Source organism: Hemiscyllium ocellatum, chromosome 8 (genome assembly GCF_020745735.1).
Source record: "Hemiscyllium ocellatum isolate sHemOce1 chromosome 8, sHemOce1.pat.X.cur, whole genome shotgun sequence".
NCBI lineage: Eukaryota > Metazoa > Chordata > Chondrichthyes > Orectolobiformes > Hemiscylliidae > Hemiscyllium > Hemiscyllium ocellatum.
In genome coordinates, this window is record NC_083408.1 from 54,374,132 (window position 1) to 54,396,783 (window position 22,652).

The 22,652-nt window shown below is 40.1% G+C and overlaps 1 protein-coding gene across 1 annotated transcript in view; it reads left to right on the top strand.

Annotated features, from left to right (window-relative positions):
- Positions 1 to 22,652, top strand: part of akap6 (A kinase (PRKA) anchor protein 6) — a 375,831-nt gene that overhangs the window by 172,232 nt on the left and 180,947 nt on the right. Inside the window, exons 5-7 of the mRNA XM_060828958.1 lie at positions 2,516 to 2,638; positions 4,996 to 5,092; positions 13,809 to 13,972. Coding sequence (XP_060684941.1) covers positions 2,516 to 2,638; positions 4,996 to 5,092; positions 13,809 to 13,972 — 384 coding nt within the window. The remainder of the gene's footprint in view (positions 1 to 2,515; positions 2,639 to 4,995; positions 5,093 to 13,808; positions 13,973 to 22,652) is intronic.

Below are 22,652 nucleotides of genomic sequence, written 5' to 3' on the forward strand. Positions count from 1 at the left end.
TAAAAATCACACAACACCAAGTTATAATCCAACAAATTTATTTGGAAGCACTAGCCTTTGGAGCGCTGCTCTTTCATCAGGTAGCTATAGTGCTTCCAAATAAACTTTTTGGACTACAACCTGGTGTTGTGTGATTTTTTAACTTTGTCCACGCCAGTCCAACATCAGTTCCTCCAAGTCATAAATTTTCATTATTACCATCAATTTTAACAAAGTTTAACAATAATCAGTGTGCAGCTTTGTTTGTGACTTGTAATGCAATGATATAATTGTAACCAAAGATTTCTCATCTGTTTGCAAATAATATGACCATCTCGTTACTTCTCCCCTTAATTTATTAAATGATATGTTAAGGACTTTTAAAATATAATTTGCTGTACTCACTAAGTTAGTTTTGTCTTTATCTTGCCATGTGGTATCAGTGCTTCCATGGGTTGGGAAAGAAGTAATTTTGGTGATTGACCAGACTTGGCATGAATTGTTTCTCTCCAGATTAACAGAAAGACAGGTGTTTCATCATGGCTTTAGCCTGAAAGAGTGATTAATAGAATTGGAACCAAAGGCATACAGAACTAACAACAGCCAAAAAAAGAGGTAATTCTATAATTCAGAAAGAAGTATAAAAATTACTTTGAATACGTTCTTGTACACTTATGGTTCCTCAAACTAAGTAGCTGTTTGTTTGTCCGAGAAATCGGAATTTAATTAAGCTTTGGTTGGACGAAATGTTTCAATCTAATGTGAAATGATTTTAGTCAGTTTGAGTCTACATTGTTGTAGGTATGGGGCCACAGTATAAAACTATCTCTAATTTGACACATGTTTGCAACTTAACAAAATTAACAGTCATCACTTAGAGAAAGTACATGGTAGCTCATGTGCGAAATACAAAATGTTGTGATGCATGAGTAAAAATGCTTCTTGAGTTTGGAGCTGAGATATATTGTTGGTATACAATACAAAGGCTGCTGTCTGTATCTAACCATGTAATTCATGCAAATACTTGTTGCTTGAAGGACGGAAATAGGAGTTGTCCTTTTCCCAATATGAACATCCTTCACCAGGAGAAGCTTAAATTCAACAGCAATAATCAAGCAGAATTATATTGCCTTATATACAAATGACGATTTCTGAGAGATGTATTGGCCTAGATATTCTGATGGCCAGAGAGTCACGTAGCAATGTGGACTGGAGTTGGGCATTGGGACTATGCAGAAACTTTGACCTAGATGATTCTGAAAGAATTGCCAAGGAAAGTGATAATTCCAATGGACAGTTTCACTTGATTTAAAACCCTCAGAATGTCCCTTGAAGTCAGAGAATTTGGAGAGTGCCGATTAATTTAAGTTTAATAGTTATCCAGGGTAAGTTAGGATTGCTGCCAGAACTCCACCTGGACATTTTACAACCATCTATAAACTTTTCTGTACCAATGGAAATATTAATGTGATAAACACTGAGACACTTTTGTAACTATTAAATCACTGCTGTGACTTATTTTGCTTTCTATTTTCTGCATGGTATCATATTCAGAATTTGTTATATACTTGCGAATGTTACAAGAATGGCTCCAGTTTTTCATTAATGTATGTACTTGCAAACATGCGCAGAGATTACTTTTAATAAACATGTAGAAACGGGACAGTGTTGTACTTAATTTGGTCAAATATAATAATGAAATTTCTTACTGCTATGTATTGTTAGTTTGAAAGTGCCTAATGGTTCTTTAAGGTCTGATCTGAATAAATACTAGAAGAAATGTGCACTTTAATAGAAAGCAAAAATTTATTAGCTTAATCTAATTTAGGTATATGCAAACTAATGAGCATCTATTAGCTTAAACTACCTTTGACATTTTCCACACGTGAGTCTCACTGTCTTTGCCCATCCTGGGTGACGGGTTGACACTTGAAAGTCTATCTGAATTTCCGTAGTACTGCTCCTTGAACTCCAGTCAGATGGTGAGAGGTCCCTAGTTCCGTCTCACAAACCCCAGTCCAAAGGTGAAAGGTTCCAGCAAGCTGGAGAAAGTTACCACGTTAACGCTATTCTGAATCTGATATTATGTATTGTATTATCATTCCTCAGTACTTTCCCAAATATTTCTCTGTGCTTGATGTTCACAAACAAATCCAAGTGTCATTGCAAACTAGCCTGTTCTCAAACTAAAGCAAGGTTGTTGTTAAAACAATAGGCTGTTGTTACACTAAGCTTGTTTTTCATGTATTTTCCTGCAATTGTTTATTGTCATGTCCAAATAACCCTGAATGATCTGGTTTGGAAATATCATTTTTGAGCCAAATACTAACACTTTATTCAATGGGTGGTTTTATCTTATCACAGAAAGACAAACAAAAGAGGGCTGATATGATGTCTGACATCAGAAATAAACTGTGATCATCATTCAGCGGAACACTTGAAACTATTATTCTCTGCAATGGTTAAAGATTTAGTTTAATAACTAAGTTAAGTTTAATGACTTTAATTACTTATCAAATTATTCCTGTTTCTTTAGGGTTTTGTAAATAAGCTCGATGAATTGATTCATTGGTTGTTTGAAGCCATGGAAACAACTGAAAACTGGACACCTCCGAAAGCCGATACATGCAGTCTGAAACTTTATCTGGAAACCCATTTGGTAAGACATATGCTCCTGAAATCTCATATTGACAAAATGAGTTATATATTAAAATCTTTTGATTTAATAGAACAAGTATGCTGTATAAAATACTTAATGTTCAGGAACACTTTCTTCATATAAGTGGCAAATCTCTTATACATCAAGAAAGAAGAACATTGAATTATTTTAGTTATAATAACACCGCACTATTCACTAAATGAATTTTGATTGATTTAAACCATAATGCAATATGTTTATTATGTGAGGGATCCTTGTTGGAATTTATCTAGTGTGTACTTGAACCATAAGCAGAAATCCTGGGACATATTGGTTTCATCTCAGATGAACTGTAATTGACTGCAGCAATATCAGTTTAAGGAGGATTCTATTTCTCATCACTATCCAGTGTAAATCTCAAGGACTACTATAATCAGTCAGAAAAAGTAAGTTAACATATAGGGTATTACAAATTAAAGAAAACTTCCTTCAAATTTAAAAGCAAATTGTGCAAATGTTCTTCACTTTTTTGTGAAGTTGTTGCTTAATTATCAATGTTTGGGACCATGCTTAGTATCCAGTTATGGATATAAATAAAGTTAGCCTGTTAATATCGGCTATTGTTGTTGAAAACTTTGTTTCATAAGTGTTCTGACTCTATTAAAAATATTACATTGAATCAGTGAAAAACATTAGATTTTGAAAAAAACATTATGAAGTCAGTGTCGAAACAATTTGTTTTTTATTTCACATTACACTTGCTTAGGATTGTCTGAACAGATCAAAGATCAAGTTGCAATTAATTGCTTTGCTCTTTATTATCATCGTTATCAATGCAAGAATAATGTTTTTGCAACTATTTCATTGTAATAATTAATTCACCAACAATTGGTCACTAACAAATAGGAAATTCCGTGTCACTGGCTAAAGGTTCATTGGAACCTTTTGTGGCTGGTAAGTCTGATCGTAGAGATGAATCTCCAGACACACATTTGGAAGGCATTTCTGGGAGGTGAAATTGATTCTTGCAAAAGGAAGTGTGGAAGAGGAACTGGAGAAAGGAATGCCAATGATCCCAGGGCCAAGGACCACTTCCATCTCCAGGCAACACCTGCAAAATGTGTGGTTGGGGTTATAGCTGTAGGGTTGCTTAAAAATCTGAAATCACATCTTCAACAATTATTAAAATTCAGATCCAGCGAAACAATCGGATATTTTAATTGGCATAGATGCACAAACTAGAATGGATTTAGACACAAACATTTATATACAAATAATATATATGTTTAAACTGTTCACTTTTAAAAGAGTTTTTTTGGACCTCTGCAATCCTTGGTTGAGCGTGTTATCAGGTGATCATGTCTCTACTAATATTCCTTTTCAGTTAGCATATAAATATTCAAGGGTTGTCTTTTGTGATCAGAAACCTTTTCTTGAGGATTAGGTGATTTGACCACGAATCCTTTCAGTGAGAACAATTCAAGATAACCTGCCATCCCTGTACCCATTCAGTGGCTGAGCTATCTGACAATGTGTCAATTTATTCTACTGGGTATTGGGCAGCACCTCAAAAGTTAATGCTTCCAAATAAACCTGTTGGACTATAATCTGGTGCTGTGTGATTTTTAACTTTGTCCACCCCAGTCCAACACCAGCACATCCAAATCAATGGGTATTAATGAGCATAATTATGCGATTTCAGTTGTTGTTTTTCAATGGAGCGTTGCACAAAAGTTGTGGAGAATGATTGATGTTACACCACCAGTCACATTTCTTTCATGAGTTTACATAAAAGGTGTGATTGCAAAAGTGAGTAGAGAATTAAAATAACTAGGTTCAGGATCAAATGCCAACACCCATTCATCCAATTGCAGTAGCATTATTCCACCAGAATAAAAACATTTTTAGTTCATGTTTTTAGTCCATTAGGTTTGGGTTTCATTGGTGAATAATGCGCCTCTTACTTTGGTACTGGGTCAGTGAGACTCATGTTTGAAACTATAGTTGTTTCTGAGTTAACAAAATTCAGCTAAATCAATAATGGGGGCATGATAACCACTCTTATTGCACTCTGGCAGACAGGCAAATCATTGAGGATTCTTGTTTCGATTGCTATCTAATGCCCTATGTTACATTCTAGAACATACATAGGAGGAAGAATGAAACGTGTCTGTGTGTTTTCTGTGATAAAATAGCTTGCTAAGACATGGAAAGTAATTATGCAGAGTAGATACTGGAGGAGTCAAGGATTCAAAACTTTGGTATTATTTCCTAGCTTCTTGACAGGATGAAACAACTGGAAAAAGAATCTATCGATCTGCTTTTAAAAAAAACCAGGTAATTTCGAGGATGCTAATATTTAACTTCTTTTGTTGCAGTGTTTTAAACTCAATGTAGATAGTCACTGTGCACTAAAAGATGCTGTGGTAGAAGAAGGACAGCAACTTCTGGAGCTCATTGAATCACGCAAATCAGGTAAGTCCTCGAAGTATTAACAATTTCAGGAGTCTGTCACAATGTCCCTTTATTTAAGCAGAATCTACTTTGACAGTGGTGCTAATTGGAAAATCAGGATCTGACTAAATCTACATTTGACATGAATTTCGGTTGATGTTCAGAGAGATTTGGATTTACTTATACAATGGACACAGAAAGTTAGCATCAAGCTCAATTAAGGAACATAGAACATAGAAAAATACAACGCAGTACAGGCCCTTCGGCCCTCGATGTTGCGCCGATCCAAGCCCACCTAACCTACATTAGCCCACTTTCCTCCATATGCCTATCCAATGCCCGTTTAAATGCCCATAAAGAGGAAGAGTCCACCACTGTTACTGGCAGGGCATCCCATGAACTCACGACTCGCTGAATAAAGAATCTACCCCTAACATCAGTCCTATACCAACCACCCCTTAATTTAAAGCTATGTCCCCTCATAATATCTGACTCCATACGTGGAAAAAGGTTCTCATGGTCAACCCTGTCTAAACCCCTAAACCTTCTTTTCTCCAATGAAAACAGCCCCAAGTGCCTCAGCCTTTCCTCATACGATCTCCCTACCATACCAGGCAACATCCTGGTAAACCTCCTTTGCACCCGTTCCAGTGCGTCCACATCCTTCCTATAGTATGGCGACCAAAACTGCACACAATACTCCAGATGCGGCCGCATACAACTGCAACATGACCTCAGGACTCCGGAACTCAATTCCTCTCCCAATAAAGGCCAGTACGCCATATGCCTTCTTCACTGCACTATTTACCTGGGTGGCAACTTTCAGAGATCTGTGTACATGGACACCAAGATCCCTCTGCTCATCCACACTACCAAATATCCGACCATTAGCCCAGTACTCCATCTTTTTGTTACTCTTCCCAAAGTGAATCACTTCACACTTAGCTACATTGAACTCCATTTGCCACCTTTCTGCACAGCTCTGCAGCTTATCTATATCCCGCTGTAACCTGCCACATCTTTCCTCACTGTCAACAACTCCACCAACTTTCGTATCATCCGCAAACTTGCTCACCCAACCTTCTAACCCCTCCTCCAGGTCATTTATAAAAATGACAAACAGCAATGGTCCCAAAACAGATCCTTGTGGAACACCGCTGGTAACTGCACTCCAAGATGAACCTTTACCATCAACTACTACCCTCTGTCTTCTTCCAGCCAGCCAATTCCTAATCCAAACCTCCAACTCACCCTCAATGCCATACCTCCATATTTTTTGCAGTAGCCTACCATGGGGAACCTTATCAAACGCCTTACTAAAATCCATATACACCACATTTACCACTTTACCCTCGTCCACCTCCTCAGTCACCTTCTCAAAGAACTCAATAAGGTTTGTGAAGCACGACCTGCCCTTCACAAAACCATGCTGACTATCCTTGATCACATTATTCCTATCCAGGTGTTCATAAATCCTATCCCTTACAATTCTCTCTAAGACTTTGCCCACAACAGATGTAAGACTCACCGGCCTATAGTTACTAGGGTTATCCCACTCCCCTTCTTGAATAAGGGAACCACATTTGCTATCCTCCAGTCTTCTGGCACTATTCCTGTAGACAACGAGGACATAAAAATCAAGGCCAATAGCTCTGCAATCTCCGCCCTTGCTTCCCAGAGAATCCTAGGATAAATGCCATCAGGCCCTGGGGACTTATCTATATTCACCCTTTCCAGAATTTCCAACACCTCTTCCCTACATATCTCAAAGCCATCCATTCTAATTAATTGTGACTCAATATTCACATCGGCAACAATGTCCTGTTCCTGAGTGAATACTGATGAAAAGTATTCATTCAGTGTCTCCCCAATTTCTTCAACCTCCACACGCAACTTCTTGACTGGACCTATTCCTCCCCTAGTCATTCTTTTATTCCTGACATACCTATAGAAAGCCTTTGGGTTTTTTCTAATCCTACCAACCAAGGACTTTTCATGTCCCCTCCTTGCTGCTCTTAGCTCTCTCTTTAGATCCTTACTGGCTACATTATAACTCTCAATCGCCTCAATTGAACCTTCACGCCTCATCTTTACATAGGACGCCCTCTTCCCTTTAACAAGGGATTTCAATTCCTTATTAAACCACGGCTCCCTCACACGACCCTTTCCTCCATGCCTGACAGGTACATACTTATCAAGGACACTCAATAGTTGCTCCTTGAACAAGCTCCACATATCGATTGCACCCTTCCCTTGAAGCCTACTTTTCCAAGCCACGCATCCTAAGTCATGCCTCACTGCATCATAATTTCCCTGCCCCCAGCTATAACTCTTGCCCTGTAGTGCACACTATCCCTCTCCATCACTAGAGTAAAAGTCACCGAATTGTGGTCAGTGTCCCCAAAGTGCTCACCTACCTCCAATTCTAACACCTGGCCTGGTTCGTTACTCAGAACCAAATCCAGTATGGCCTCACCTCTTGTTGGCCTGTCTACATATTGTGTCAGGAAACCCTCCTGCACACATTGGACAAACACCGACCCATCTAACGTACTCGAGCTATAGCTTTCCCAGTCAATATCTGGAAAGTTAAAGTCCCCCTAACAACCCTATTACTTTCACTCTTCTCCTGAATAATCCTCGCAATCCTTTCTTCTATGTCTCTAGGACTATTAGGAGGCCTGTAGAAAACTCCTAACAGGGTGACCTCACCTTTCCTATTTCTAAGCTCAGCCCAAACTACCTCAGATTGCGAGTCTTCATCCATCGTCCTTTCCACTGTTGTAATACTATCTTTGACAAGCAATGCCACACCTCCCCCTCTTTTACCCCCACCTCTGACCCTACTAAAACATTTAAACCCTGGAACCTGCAACAACCAATCCTGTCCCTGTTCTACCCATGTCTCCGTAATAGCCACAACATCGAACTCCCAGGTAACAACCCATGCTGCAAGTTCACCTACCTTATTTCGTAAACTTCTCCCATTGAAGTATACACACTTCAAGCCACCTTCCTGTTTACAGGCACCCTCCTTCGAGATTGATGCCGTGTTCCTAACCTCCCTACACTCCAGGTCCTGCACCCTAAAGTTACAGTCTAGGTTCCCATGCCCCTGCAGAGTTAGTTTAACCCCCCCCAAAAGAGCACTAGCAAACCTCCCCCCAAGGATACTGTCGCCCCTCAGGTTCAGGTGTAGACCATCCTGTTTATAGAGGTCCCACCTTCCCCAGAAAGAACCCCAGTAATGAGGCTACTGTCATGTTGGCCTTCGTTGTTTGGAGATTAGTGTACAAGAATAAATTGTTTGGGGTCCTGGTGGGACCACACCTGGAATATTGTCTGTAGTTTTGGTCTCCATATTTAAGGAGGATTACACTTGCATGAGAGGCAGCACAATAATGGTTCACTAAATTGAACCCTTAGATAACAAGTGTCCTATAACAAGAAGCTGAGCTAATTGAGTTCACATTCTCTGGAGTTAAAAAGAATGAAGGTTGGTCACATTGTAATGTACACAATTCTGAAGAAGCTTGACAAGTTAGCCAGTGAGAAGTTCTTTTCCCATGACCTGGAGAATCTAAAACAGAGGTGCACAATCACAGGATAAGAGAATGATCATCTAGGACTGAGACAAGCAGAAATTTCTAGACTAAAAGGATTATGAGTCTTTTGAACTCTTTGCTCTGGAGGGTTGTGAATACGTTACTGTCACATGTATTTAAAGTTAAGACAGACAGAATTTTGATCTCTCATGGAATCAGGAAGTGCTGAGGGCAAGTGGGAAAGTGGAGTTTAAGCCAAAAATCGTCATCACTGTCAATATTTTCAAATCAACTTGTTCAGATAATTCATTCTACTCTGCTGGAACAGTGGAATGTGAATCTAGGCCTCTGGGCTCAGAAATAAGCATACAACCACTGGGGCACCAGAGCTCCTTGTATTATTGTATTATTCTGACTGTGACAGGAGGAATGTGTTGATAATTAAATCCCACTACTCCACCAGTCACACCATTAGAATAAATATCTGGATTCAACTATCAAAATAGTCAATTCCACTCTTTTGTACTCCTACCCAGAATAACAGAAATGTTGACCAGACTTCTTTAATGATCTCAAAATAATCCAGTTGTGATAAACAAAACCTATTCTTTAAGCAAGCAGCAACTACTGATTAACATCCAAGCTACAATTCAGAATTAAACTATATAACCTTAATCCCATACGCAGACACAATCTCACAATACAAAAAAGACCAGTCTCTGCAGATCAGATGGATTTTCCAAAGAAAAGTGATAAAAAGATGATTGAAACAAACAGCTCCCATTCAGACCCAATTAAAGATTAATAATCCTTTTGTAGTCCTTCTTAACTGTCAACCAAAAAGAGAAAACAGGCTGCAACTGTCATTGAGAGTTAAAAGAATACTCTGCTGGACTCCTTAGATTGAAAACCCAGGTAAGGAAAAAGAAAACATCCGGTCATGCCATTTAAATGGCTTATTTTGTTACATTCATCCATATTATTATTGCTTGTCTGAGTTTGAAAAGCTACAATTAGTTCTGCAAAGATTCTGAGTTCACATATTGATTGACAGTTCAGAGATGCTACTCAAGGAATATTCTTCTTTTAATTGAGTCTGAATAAGAGTTTGCTTGTTTCAATAACAGGTGAAGGAGTTTTAAAAGGTTTGGACCGAATCTTCCAGTCCAGAGGTAGCATGGGACAGAAACATGATTAGGAGGGGTGATAATATATCAAAACACCATTGCTTTACCAACTCTATTCAAATTAAGTTATGGGTGGGAAAACCAAAGCTTGTCTTTTCTATCCCACTACCAAATGAGGCCCTTAAACAATCATTGGTCTTTCCAATGAGGCTGAATCAGCCCCAAGTTGGATAATAATAAGTTACCACTGCAGACAGGCTGTTATTGGGTGGGGGATTCCCTCAACCAGCACTAACCTATGCATGACCACTGCCAACTGCTGCCTTTCGTTCTGGCTTATGACTCCCACCCCATGGGATGCTCCCAACCACCTACAACAACACTCAGCTGTTATCTGGATTAGTGGCGCTGGAAGAGCACAGCAGTTCAGGCAGCATTCAAAGTGCAGCGAAATCGACGTTTCGGGCAAAAGCCCTTCATCAGGAATAAAGGCAGTGAGCCTGAAGCGTGGAGAGATAAGTTGGAGGAGCGTGTGGGTGGGGAGAAAGTAGCATAAAGTACAATGGGTGAGTGGGGGAGGGGATGAAGGTGATAGGTTAGGGAGGAGAGGGTGGAGTGGATAGGTAGAAAAGGAGATAGGCAGGTAGGACAAGTCCGGACAAGTCATGGGGTGAGGCGGGGGAAGGGGAAATGAGGAAACTGTTGAAGTTGACATTGATGGAATGTGTTGATGAAGTTGATGAATTGCTCAACCTCCTCACGGGAGCATGAGGTGGCACCAATGCAGTCATCAATGTAGTGGAGGAAGAGGTGGGGAGTGGTGCCGGTGTAATTATGGAAGATCAACTGTTCTACGTCGCCAACAAAGAGACAGGCATAGCTGGGGCCCATACGTGTGCCCATGGCTACCCCTTTGGTCTGGAGGAAGTGGGAGGATTCAAAGGAGAAATTGTTAAGGGTGAGGTCCAGTTTGGCCAAATGAATGAGAGTGTTGGTGGAAGGGAACTGTTGGGGATGTCTGGAGAGGAAAAAATGGATGGAGGTGTAGAGGGATTGGATATCCATGGTGAAGATGAGGCATTGGGGGCTGGGGAAACGGAAGTCTTGAAGGAGTCGGAGGGTGTGGGTGGTGTCTCGAATGTATGTGGGGAGTTCCTGGACTAGGGGGTAGAACAGTGTCAAGGTAGATAGAGATGAGTTCAGTGGGGAAGGAGCATGCTGAGACAATGGGTCAGCCAGGGTGGTCAGGCTTGTGGATCTTGGGAAGGAGGTAGAACCGTGCAGTGCGGGGTTCCCGGACTATGAGGTTGGAAGCTGTGGATGGGCGATCTCCTGAGGTGATGAGGTTCTCTGTATGGTCTGGGAGATGATGGTTTGGTGATGGGGGTGGGGTCATGGTCGAGGGGGCAGTAGGAAGAGGTGTTCTGTACTGAGCAATTCATCAACTTCACCAACTTCCACCCTGACCTTAAATTTACCTGGACCATCTCTGACACCTCCCTCCCCTTCCTGGACCTCTCCATCTCCATTAATGACGACCGACTTGACACTGACATTTTTTACAAACCCACCGACTCCCATAGCTACCTGGATTACACCTCTTCCCACCCTACCTCTTGCAAAAATGCCATCCCATATTCCCAATTTCTCCACCTCCACCGTATCTGCTCCCAAGAGGACCAGTTCCACCATAGAACACATCTTCTTCGTTAGAGACCACAATTTCCCTTCCCACGTGGTTAAAGATGCCCTCCAACACATCTCGTCCACATCCTGCACCTCCGCCCTCAGACCCCACCCCTCCAACCAAAACAAGGACAGAACACCCCTGGTGCTCACCTTCCACCCTACAAACCTTCGCATAAACCAAATCATCCGCCAACATTTCTGCTTTCCGCAAAGACCGTTCCCTCCATGACTACCTGGTCAGGTCTACGCCCCCTACAACCCACCCTCCCATCATGGCACTTCCCCCTGCCACCACAGGAACTGTAAAACCTGTGCCCACACCTCCTCCCTCACCTCTATCCAAGGCCCTAAAGGAGCCTTCCACATCCATCAAAGTTTTACCTGCACATCCACTAATATCATTTATTGTATCCGTTGCTCCTGATGCGGTTTCCTCTACATTGGGGAGACTGGGCGCCTCCTAGCAGAGCGCTTTAGGGAATATCTCCGGGACACCCGCACCAATCAATCACACCGCCCCGTGGCCCAATATTTCAACTCCCCTTCTCACTCTGCCGAGGACATGGAGGTCCTGGGCCTCCTTCACCGCCACTCCCTCACCACCAGATGCCTGGAGGAAGAACGCCTCATCTTCCGCCTCGAAACACTTCAACCCAAGGGCATCAATGTGGACTTCAACAGTTTCCTCATTTCCCCTTCCCCCACCTCACCCTAGTTCCAAACTTCCAGCTTAGCACTGTCCCCATGACTTGTCTGGACTTGTCTGACCTGCCTAGCTCCTTTTCCACCTATCCACTCCACCCTCTCCTCCCTGACCTATCACCTTCATCCCCTCCCCCGCTCACCCATTGTACTCTATGCTACTTTCTCCCCACCCACACCCTCCTCTAGCTTATCTCTCCACGCTTCAGGCTCACTGCCTTTATTCCTGATGAAGGGCTTTTGGCCGAAACGTCGATTTCGCTGCACTTTGGATGCTGCCTGAACTGCTGTGCTCTTCCAGCACCACTAATCCAGAATCTGGTTTCCAGCATCTGCAGTCATTGTTTTTACCTCAGCTGTTATCTGCTTGTTCCTCCATCCTGGGACGCTAGGACCAGTTCTGTAGCCAGCAGGAAATCCTCAATCCCTTAATAAGGTTCTGCCCATGATATGAAATTAATCTCAAGATATTTCAAGATATTAGTAGGAACAGCAGTCAAAGAGATATTTACATAACATTTTGTTTAGCTAAACATAATATTTTCTTGTTGATTTTACAGAAAGGTATAAATCCCAGTGTTCCACTTTATCTTATGTGTTGCCACCTTGTGCAGGTTAGATGAATTGGCCATGCTAACTTGCCCATAGCATTCAGGGATGTGTAGGTTAGGTGCATTAGTTATCGGTAAATGTAGAGTGTTCGGTTGGGGAATGGGTCTGGGTGGTTATTCTTTGGAGAGTTGGTATGGACTAGTTGGGCCAAAGGGCCTGTTTCCATACTGTAGGGATTCTATGATATTATGATTTTATTGTGTACTTAATTAAAATTAACCCTTTATATCGTAGCACTAAAGAAACCCAGTACTTCACTCTTCACTTGCATTAGAAATTACAGAAAATATAGTTTTAAATGGCATTTTGAACTTTATTTTAAAATCTGACAATGTATTCTCACCTACTGTTCTTCTGTCGTCAGATTGAGTTAAAACATGATTGAAGATACAACTCAGTGCAGTCAGTCCCGCTGAGAATCTGTTTGAGTCCAGCATATAGCAGAAGATGAAAGTATTTTCTGCCAGCATCTTAGATGATTGTGGAGTCTGTAAATTAATGTATGTCTTGTAGTCTCAATCTTCTCAGTCAGCACAATTTATACCAATCTTAAGCATTGTACCTAATTTGATAGTATGAGACCCTAAGAGGTTCCAAGAATTTGAAATGCTGTATTGATTAGTACAGCAGGGAACTGTTCAGAAGTTTGGGTTGTGGCAAATCATTGAAGCATTGCCAATACAATACTGAAATACAATACAGTACTATTCCTCACCTAAAACCATCACAGTAGGGAACATGTTTTTTTATATTTTCCATCATTATGATTCCGTACTTCGTAGGATTCAATGCATTTCAAGTTTAATATGTAAATAGCACTTGATGGTGCTATTTGTTAACTAGGGTTACATGAATTCATGTTGGAAACAGGTTTAGAGGTATCCTTTTCCCTATAGATGTTTCAATTCAACTTTGAAGAAGTAAAATGTGGCATGATTGAAATATTTATGGGGAACTGCAAGGTATATGATATTCTGTCTCCCCATAACATTTGTTAATTGATTGTTATTAGTGTTATGCTTCTTCTGTTGAGTGCTGATATCAAATTATTCTGCTTTGAAGGATTGAAAGACATGCTGCAGATTATTGCAAGTCAATGGCAGGAGCTACAAAAACAAATCAAACGACAGCACAGTTGGATTCTTCGAGCACTGGACATAATCAAAGCTGAGATACTGGCAACTGATGTGACTGCAGATGGTTTAGAAGGACCTAGAAGCCCCATAGTAAGTAGTTGTATCAAACATGCCTTGAGATACTTTAAATGTGTAACAATTATTAATTTTCAGCCACTATTTATAGCAAGTGTTACTGTGTTTTTGAAGGAGAAGCAACTATACAATTCTATTTCCTCGTTAATGTACAAACACAAACACATGTTAATATCAGGAAATATTTGTACAATGTACATACCTGAAAACTGCAGTGATGCTGCTTGTAGGCTTGGAATAGGATACATTAATGAAGCAAGGTACCACACTGACCAAATTTTGAGTTTGCTTTGAAAGAGTTACCACCTCTTTGTTCCTTGAAAGTGGAGTCTCAGGTAGACAGGGTAGTGAGGAAAGTATTTGGTATGCTAGCCTTTATTAGTGTAAAAACTGAATGTCGGATTTGGGATGTCATGTTGCAGTTGTACAGGACCTTGATTAGGCCACATTTGGAATAATGCATTCAAGTTTGGTCTCCCTGCTTTAGGAAAGACACTGTTAAATTTGCAAAGATTAAGAAAAGATTTACAAAGATGTTGCCTGGTTTGGAGGGTTTGAGCTATAGGGAGAGGCTGAATAGGGCTGGGGCTATTTACCCTGGAGTGTCGGAGGCTGAGGAGTGATCTTCTAAAGATTTATAAAATCATGAGGGGTATGGACTAGGTGAATAGCCAAAGTCTTTTTCTCAAGTTAAAGGGTATCCAAAACTAGAGGGTACAGATTTAAGTTGAGAGGGGAAATTTATAAAAGGAATCTAAGGTGCACCTTTTTTCGTACAGAGAGTGATGTGTGTTTGAAACGAGCTGCCAGAGGAGGTAGTGGAGGTTGTTACAGTTACAACATTTAAAAGGCACTTGGATGGACATATGAATAGGAAGTGTTCAGAGAGATATGGGCCAAATGCTGGTAAATGGAACTAGATTAGTTTAAGATGCTTGGTCAGCACGGATGAGTTGGACCGAAGAGTCTGTTTTCGTGCTGTACAATGCTGTGACTCTATGACTCCAATTATTCAAAGAGTAGCTGTGTGACTTTATACAAAGTATATTATACACTTTTGAGGTATACTTTCCTCTGTTTGTTAATGTTAGCAAAAAAAATTATGTGAATATAAAATGAGGATTTTACTCTTACTCAAAGCAACCTTCCTACTCCTAACGCAGCACACTCCAATTTCTCGTTATTTCAACCATAGATTTCCAATATCCTTTCTCCTTTCTCCTCAAATCTGGTCAGTTGGCAGCATCAGCAAGTTTGTAGATGTTTTGTGGGGGTCCAGTATGTCTTAATTCTGTTTATTGTATGTATAACTATCAGTAAATTCATTTTGTATGGGCAAGCAAATGATGTCACATTTCTTTTCAAGGAATATATTTTTCATTTCCAGGAAGTATCTGTCATGAAAGAGAGTTGGATCTTTTCACTGTAGCAATGTTTGGATGTAGAGAGATTTCATTGAGGCCTTTAAAATAATGAAAAGCTAGCTTGTGATGTATGCATGTGATAAACCTAACATGAGAACAGATCTTAGTATTTGCTGTATTTGAACTTCCATATTACATCTGTCAGTGAGTTTTACACACTTTGTTCATTTAAGTCTATGGTAAACAGATGAAACTTGTTTCTCTGAGCGCTCAGAGGTAATTTAATTTTCAAAAAAGGGCTATACTTATCCTTTTACTTTGGGCATTTAAATGTATGACCAAAAGTAGAAGGTTAGTTTTTGTAACGCAGTGACCAGTTTCCCCAGATTTTATTTATTTCACTGAAGTTAAAAGTCGGTGGGGCAGCTGAAACCTGTAGAACTATTACAATGCAAACACCCCATCCACCTCTTAATTTGCTCATTATTTTCTGTTCTGAAGCCTTACACTAATTTCTATAGTTGCCTCTTCTGGCTATTCTTTGAACAGTTATTAGAAATTTAAGTCCTTTTGTCTTAGTCTCAGAAACAATTAAAACTCTCTTTAAAAGATGCAAATCTCTTGATTTTTACAGTGCATATTATTAACTTGGACTTCCTTTCTGTTGCTGATCCAGTTTTTGCTTACGTTGACATTCAAACTGTTCACATCATATATTTCTTCATCCTCTTCTTTCCAAAGCCAATATTACTATTGTCTGTTGTGAGATATTTGTTATTGTATTTCATTATTATTTTTATTTTCATTATTATTTTCACAGCTATATGTACATTCCCTGATGTAAGGGCAGAACTCAAAACTGTTTTATGTAACTGTCAATTAGTTGATTTCTCCTTGTAGCTCAACAGCTGGTAATACATGTGTACTTTATTTTGTTCTAACCGATTTTCACTTCAAACTTTATGAACATGTGATTCTTTTTCTTGAAAGGATCATCTACATAACGCTTACTAGGGCATTCTGCTTTTCTTAAAAACTACATTATGTTAACCCTCAGGTCTTCTCAATTTTGACACACATGCATCTGCTACCTCTTTCTGTTTCCTTAGTTTGATCAGTTTTCCTTCCAGATTCTGTTGGCTGCATCCCTTCTCTGTTGTACTTTATGCATGCTTCTACTTTCTTTTCTGTTCCTTATATTTATTTCTGAGTCTACTTTTCTTCAGAGTTGCCCTCCCACCCTCTTCCAGCTGTTCTAGTTAGATAAAGACCACTTCTATTTACAATGTTTCTCTTTGCTGATATTGCATGCTGCTCTTTGTCTTTCTTGTCAGTGTTGTATTAGCTGCTCTTTTTCTCAATTCAACTACAAATAGTAATTACATACTTAAAAAGCCAGCATGTTCAGACAGTGCTCACCAGTTATCAATTTTGCTGAGTGCTACTCAGTTTTTATCTCCTTAACTGTTAGCATCTTTGCACTTTGCTACATCCAATAAATTTCATACATCTAAAATGAAGCACCAAAATGAAATTTTCAAGTGACAAAGTATATATTAAAATTCTGCCATAAAATGACTAGCATAATTAATATTTCACATCAGTTATCTCTCAAAATTGAAACACTAAATTGACTCCTTACTACAACAGTTGTAAAGTGACACATGATCAATATACGTTTAAAACATAAATACAGCATTATATTTAGTTTGAGATCAATATTCTATCAGCAATGATCTCTAAAACTTCTTTGGTCTTGAAATCATGTATTGGAAGTATGCTTGTAGAGTTTTTATAAAAACCTTGTTGTAGAACATGCTAACCTATTCAAAGTAACTGTGATAATTGACAAAACAATTCAATGCAAAAATGTTAACTGTTTTGATGCTAGTAAAGTAGTATGATTTCAGGGACCATATAAACATAACATTGATTTATTAACAATTCATTTATGAATTGATACATTATTTGCTTTGCCATTTCTGAGAGAAAGTAAGGTAGTGGTTTCCCCCTCAAAATATTAAAATGCTTTAGTTTCCCACCTCGTTTTCAATAGACTTTTCCTTCTATTCTCAGTAGTTTGTCCAGTAGAGGTTAGTAGAAATGATGAGCAGAATTTTACTTACCATGAAGAGGTGGGCTTCAATCCTGAAAATGATCTCGGGACCTTTACAGAGTTTACCTACTTTCTGCTTTGACCTAGACTGGTTTGCAGGTGAACAGGGAACCCAGTCTTCACTCATCCCCACCACATCTTCTTCCACCATGCAGCTGTGAGGAAAATCATTGAAATATTCAATCGGTAATTAGCTTTGACCTTAGCCATGGATTCTAGTTTTAGTGAGCAGTGCATGGGCTTCCTGAGCTCTTTGCAACTCACTAGAGTCAGTGAAGCAAGTGCAGGACAGGGAACGCTTTTTCAGTGAAATTGACAGTTGGAAAGTCTTCAGGCAGTTAAATATGAAAACCCTGAGAGCATTCTCTTACAAATTAATGAACAAATTCTAAATTCTTGGAAGTTACATGACCTGAAGTTCATTTTGCTGACATCACTTGTTTCGCACATGAATGCAGATTATGAAACCCTACCTTCTGCCTCTGAAAAAGAACAAGAGCAGCACTCACATTATCAACAGCACCAAAAGTGCTGTGAGCAATACCAACAGTAAGCTTTGGTTTTCCTGCCCACAACTTAATTTGAATAGAGATGGTAAAGCATTGGTGTTTGACATGTTATCACCCCTCCTCATCAAGTTTCTGTCCTATGCTCTTCCTCATCTCGTCTGGAGCAGAAATAATTGCACCCCAGGTAGAAATAGGCCTTTACCTAATTGACTACTTCAGGGCCTCAATTGGCAGCAGAACAGAAAGGTCAAGTGTGGGTCTTTCCATACAGGATGCAATTTGATTGGTGGCAGGCAGTGGTATACCATCACCCTACTTAATTAATTCCCTTTCTGCATCTAGATGTGGGAGATTCCTCATAATATTTTCCTTTCTCATCCTTAAGATAAACTACGAAACCCTGAAAACCTATCAGGGCAATGTGTGAATGAAACACTGTTGAAAATAGCTAGCTGTGTGTTCTTTGGGCCACCTAAAGATGAGAATTTAGCTTTAATGCTCATTGTCTCTTTAAGAATCTTGGTTTAAGGACTAGTCTTCAGATTTCAGATTGCAGGTTTGCAGTTGCATATTTCTGTTTTTACATGCTATTCAAGCCAAATAATCATGATGGTCTCATGCAGGCTTTTGTTTAATTTTGGCACCAGTTTGAAGGAAGATAATTAGAACCAATGGAGGGCTGGACTGAGCTAAGCCTTCTTTGTGACGGGAAGCATTTTTAAAAGTTTCTTTTAAGCTGCATTTTATTTTCAGGGAGTAGTGCTTTTATAATCATTGAACTGACTATTTTTAAAATTAGAACAGGAAGCTTTTTCTCTTTTTTTGAAAGAAATAAGGTTCTCACTTATTTAGTTTTGTTTCTATTTGTAACTCCAGCCTTTTTTATTTTACATTAAGACAATGTTAGAAATTTCTCGTAACTTACAAGAACTTTGATTTTCACCAGAAATGAATTGGTTGTCTTCTGACTGGTCAAGCAGCTATCTGCAGATCTGGAAAAGCACAGCAGGTCAGGCTGCATCTGAGGAGGAGGAGAATCAGCATTTCAGGCATAAGCCCTTCATTAGGAATGAATTTTCCAGATGAAGGGCATATGCCCGAAACGTCGATTCTCCTCTTCCTCGGATATTGCCTGACCTGCTGTGCTTTTCTAGCACTACACACTCGACTCTGATCTCCAACATCTGCAGTCCTCACTTTCTCTTATCTGCAGATCTGTACGGTTTACTGTGCTCACAGAAATTGATGCTGCTGATTGTGTGCACTCTATGACATGCAGTGCTGTTGGTCAGTTGGTCTTCCATTACTTTTGCAATGGATCTGCCATTGAGATCTTGGAATCAATTCTGCACAAATGGCCACCTCTGCTAACCATGATATGGGCTTTGCCTTGACCAGGATATTTTACCTCATAATGCTTATGTTATATGTTGTAACATAAACTAGAATTAGATAATACCATATTCAAGGATCCAACAGATATTTATTACAGCTGGCTATTATACTTAGATATTACATTCTCAGATACAAGTGTTTGGCCTTGTAATAAGTATTCAGTTATAGCAAAGAAGCACATTTTTCATAATGTGTCATGCTTTAAGTGATCTGAGTTAAGACCAAGTCCAAGAACTTTATACTATTGTTACATGCCATGATACCATGAGCATATATCTACAGGTATATTGATATGTTATGTCCCTTAAATGTACAAGTCATTCTGCAAGAACACATGTTTCATTAATGCCAATTCACTGTAACATGTTGACAAATTGAAGACACTGTTTCTAAAGCATGAAATTTTAAAACATGTATTGGCTGTAATGCAATTGCATCGCCAACACTTTAAGCACTGTTTTAAAGTGCAATTTTTCTATAATGCGCAGTTGTCCAAGAATGCAAACATCACCTGTATAGTTAGATACTAACTGTGAGATTTGGCACACATTGAAATCATGTGTCAGTGCAAAGTGTATGATATGGCATATTTTTCTACTTCTTGCAAATTTTATAATTTTTTCTAATCTTTTCTGTGAACCTCAAATATTCTTCTTCAACCACATTTGTGAGTTTTAACAGAAGTTCTCCCATTGACAAGTGGGGTAGGTAAATTTTCTGTGCAGTTAGATACATGGAGCATTATTTTATTTATTAATCAGTTAAGAACACCAAGCAAGATGTGCAGGTAACAACCTGTGGCATTGCCTGCTGCCCAGAAATCGAGAGGAGTTAGTGTAGTGCCATTAAAAGGGGGATGAGTTTTGTATGAATCTCTTCTCTTCATTTTTATCTGTTGACCTTAACGCTGATACTATTAAGACATGCAAACCAGTTGAGTGAGAAATATCAGTTCATTAATGGGATACAATAATGGTAAATTTCAGATCAATCAATTTTCCAAAATTAATTGATCTTTTGAGCTCTATGACAGGTTTCAATTGTACATTTTCACAGAATGTTTGCTCAAAAGCATAGGTTTCTCACTAGAGACAAAATCAGTACTCCAACTATGCCAAAGAAATCACTAATCTCTTCAATGCCCAGGGAGTTGCCAGGCACACTGAGCAGGAGCAGAATGGGACTGCTGGGTAAGTGGGGTAATATATTTGGGTGGTTGCTTTACCTGAAACACTACTAAGGTAGTGTCTCCCACCCATCTTCCTCCTCTAACCAAAACAAAATGGTTCTCTGTGCCGGCTCGGTAAGGTAACTTGTTTTTTTTTATTTTTCAATAGTCTCTTTCAAAATTTAGAATAGGGAATGGAGGTTAGGGTAGTTAAATGTTCCTCCTGCAGAATGTGGGAGGTAAGGGTCACCACTAGTGTCCCTGCTGGCTTCAGCTGTGGGAAGTGTACCCAATTCCAGCTCCTTGAAAACTGGGTTAGGGAACTGGAGCTGGAGCTGGATGACCTTCGAATCATTCGGGAAGCTGAGAGGATTTTTGAGGGGAGTTATAGGGAGGTAGTCCCACCTCAGGTACAAGAAAAAGGCAGATGGGTTAAAGTCAGGGGACAGAAAGGAAACCGGCAGACAGTGCAGGGATCCCCTGTGGCTGTTCCCCTCAATAACAAGTATACTGTTTTGGATGGGGGGGGGGGGTGGTGACTTACCAGGGGTAAGCCATGGGGTACAGGTTGTTATCTCCCGTTTGTTGCCCATGCCACATGATAGTGAGGCATGGAATAGGGAGACAGGGGAGTTAGGCTTGTGGCTACAGGGATGGTTCAGGAGGGAGGGTTTTGGATATCTAGATAATTGGGGCTCATTCTGGGGTAAGTGGGACCTCTATAAACAGGATGGTCCATGCCTGAATCAGAGGGGCACCAAGATCCTGGGTGTGAAATTTGCCAATGATCTTTGGGAAGGTTTAGCAGGGGGATGAGAACCCAAATTGTAGTTCCAGTGGCCAGGAGGTTGAGAGTAGTGAGGTCAGAAATAAGGTTTCAAGGTTGCAAGAGTACACTGGCAAGCAAGAAGGTGGTTTGAAATGTGTCTTTTTCAATGTCAGGAACATCCGGAATGAGGTGGGTGAATTTACAGCATGGGTTGGTACCTGGGACTTTGACGTTGTGGCCATTTTGGAGACATAGATGCAGCAGGGACAGGAATGGTTGTTTCAGTAAGAAGAGGGAAGATGGTAAAAGGAGGGGCGGTGTGTGGCATTGTTAGTCAAGGACAGTATTACAGTGGCAGAAAGGATGTTTTGAGGACTTGTCCACTGAGGTATATGGGCTGAGGTTAGAAACAGGAAAGAAGAGGTCACCAACTTAGGAGTTTTCTATGAGTCTCCCAATAGCTCAAGAGATGTAGAAAAAAGGACAGCAAAAATGGTTCTGGATAGGAGCGAGAGTAACAGGGTCATTGTTATGGGGATGTAATTTTTGAAATATTGACTTGAAATACTATAGTTCAAGTACTTTAGATAGGTCAGTTTTTTTCCAGTGTATGGAGGAGGGTTTCCTGACTCAGTATGTTGACTGGCTAACAAGTGGTGAGGTCACATTGGATTTGATACTGGGTAATGCATCTGGCCAGGTGTTAGATTTGGAGGTAAGTGCACACTTTGGTGATAGTAACCACAATTCGATTATGTTTACTCTAGCAATGGAAAGTGATAGGTATATAACACAGGCAAGAGTTATAGCTGGGGGATACGCAATTATGATTCGAATAAGCAGGATTGAGGATGCATCGGATTGATTACGTTCCCTACAGCGTGGAAACAAGGCCGTTCGGCCCAACCAATCCACACCGACCCTCCGAAAAGTAACCCACCCAGACCCATTTCCCTCTGACTAACGCATCTAACACTATGGGCAATTCACCTAACATGCACATCCTTGGACTGTGGGAGGAAACCAGAACACCCGGAGAAAGCCCACGCAAACACAAGGAGAATGTGCAAACTTCACACAGACAGTCGCCCAAGGTTGGAATTGAACCTGGGACCCTGGTGCTGTGAAGCATCAGTGCTAGCCACTGTGCCACCTACAGTGGCTGGGAAAGTAAGCTGCAGGGGATGGGCACAATTGGAATGTGCTTATTCAAGGAACAGCAACACAGTGTCCTTGATAAGCATGCACCTGTCAGGCAGGGAGAAGTGGTAGGGTGAATGAGCTATGGTTTACTAAAGAAGTTGAATCTCTTGTCAAGAGGAAGAAGAAAGCTTATGTAAGTATGAGGTGTGAAGGCTCAGTTAGGGTGCTTGA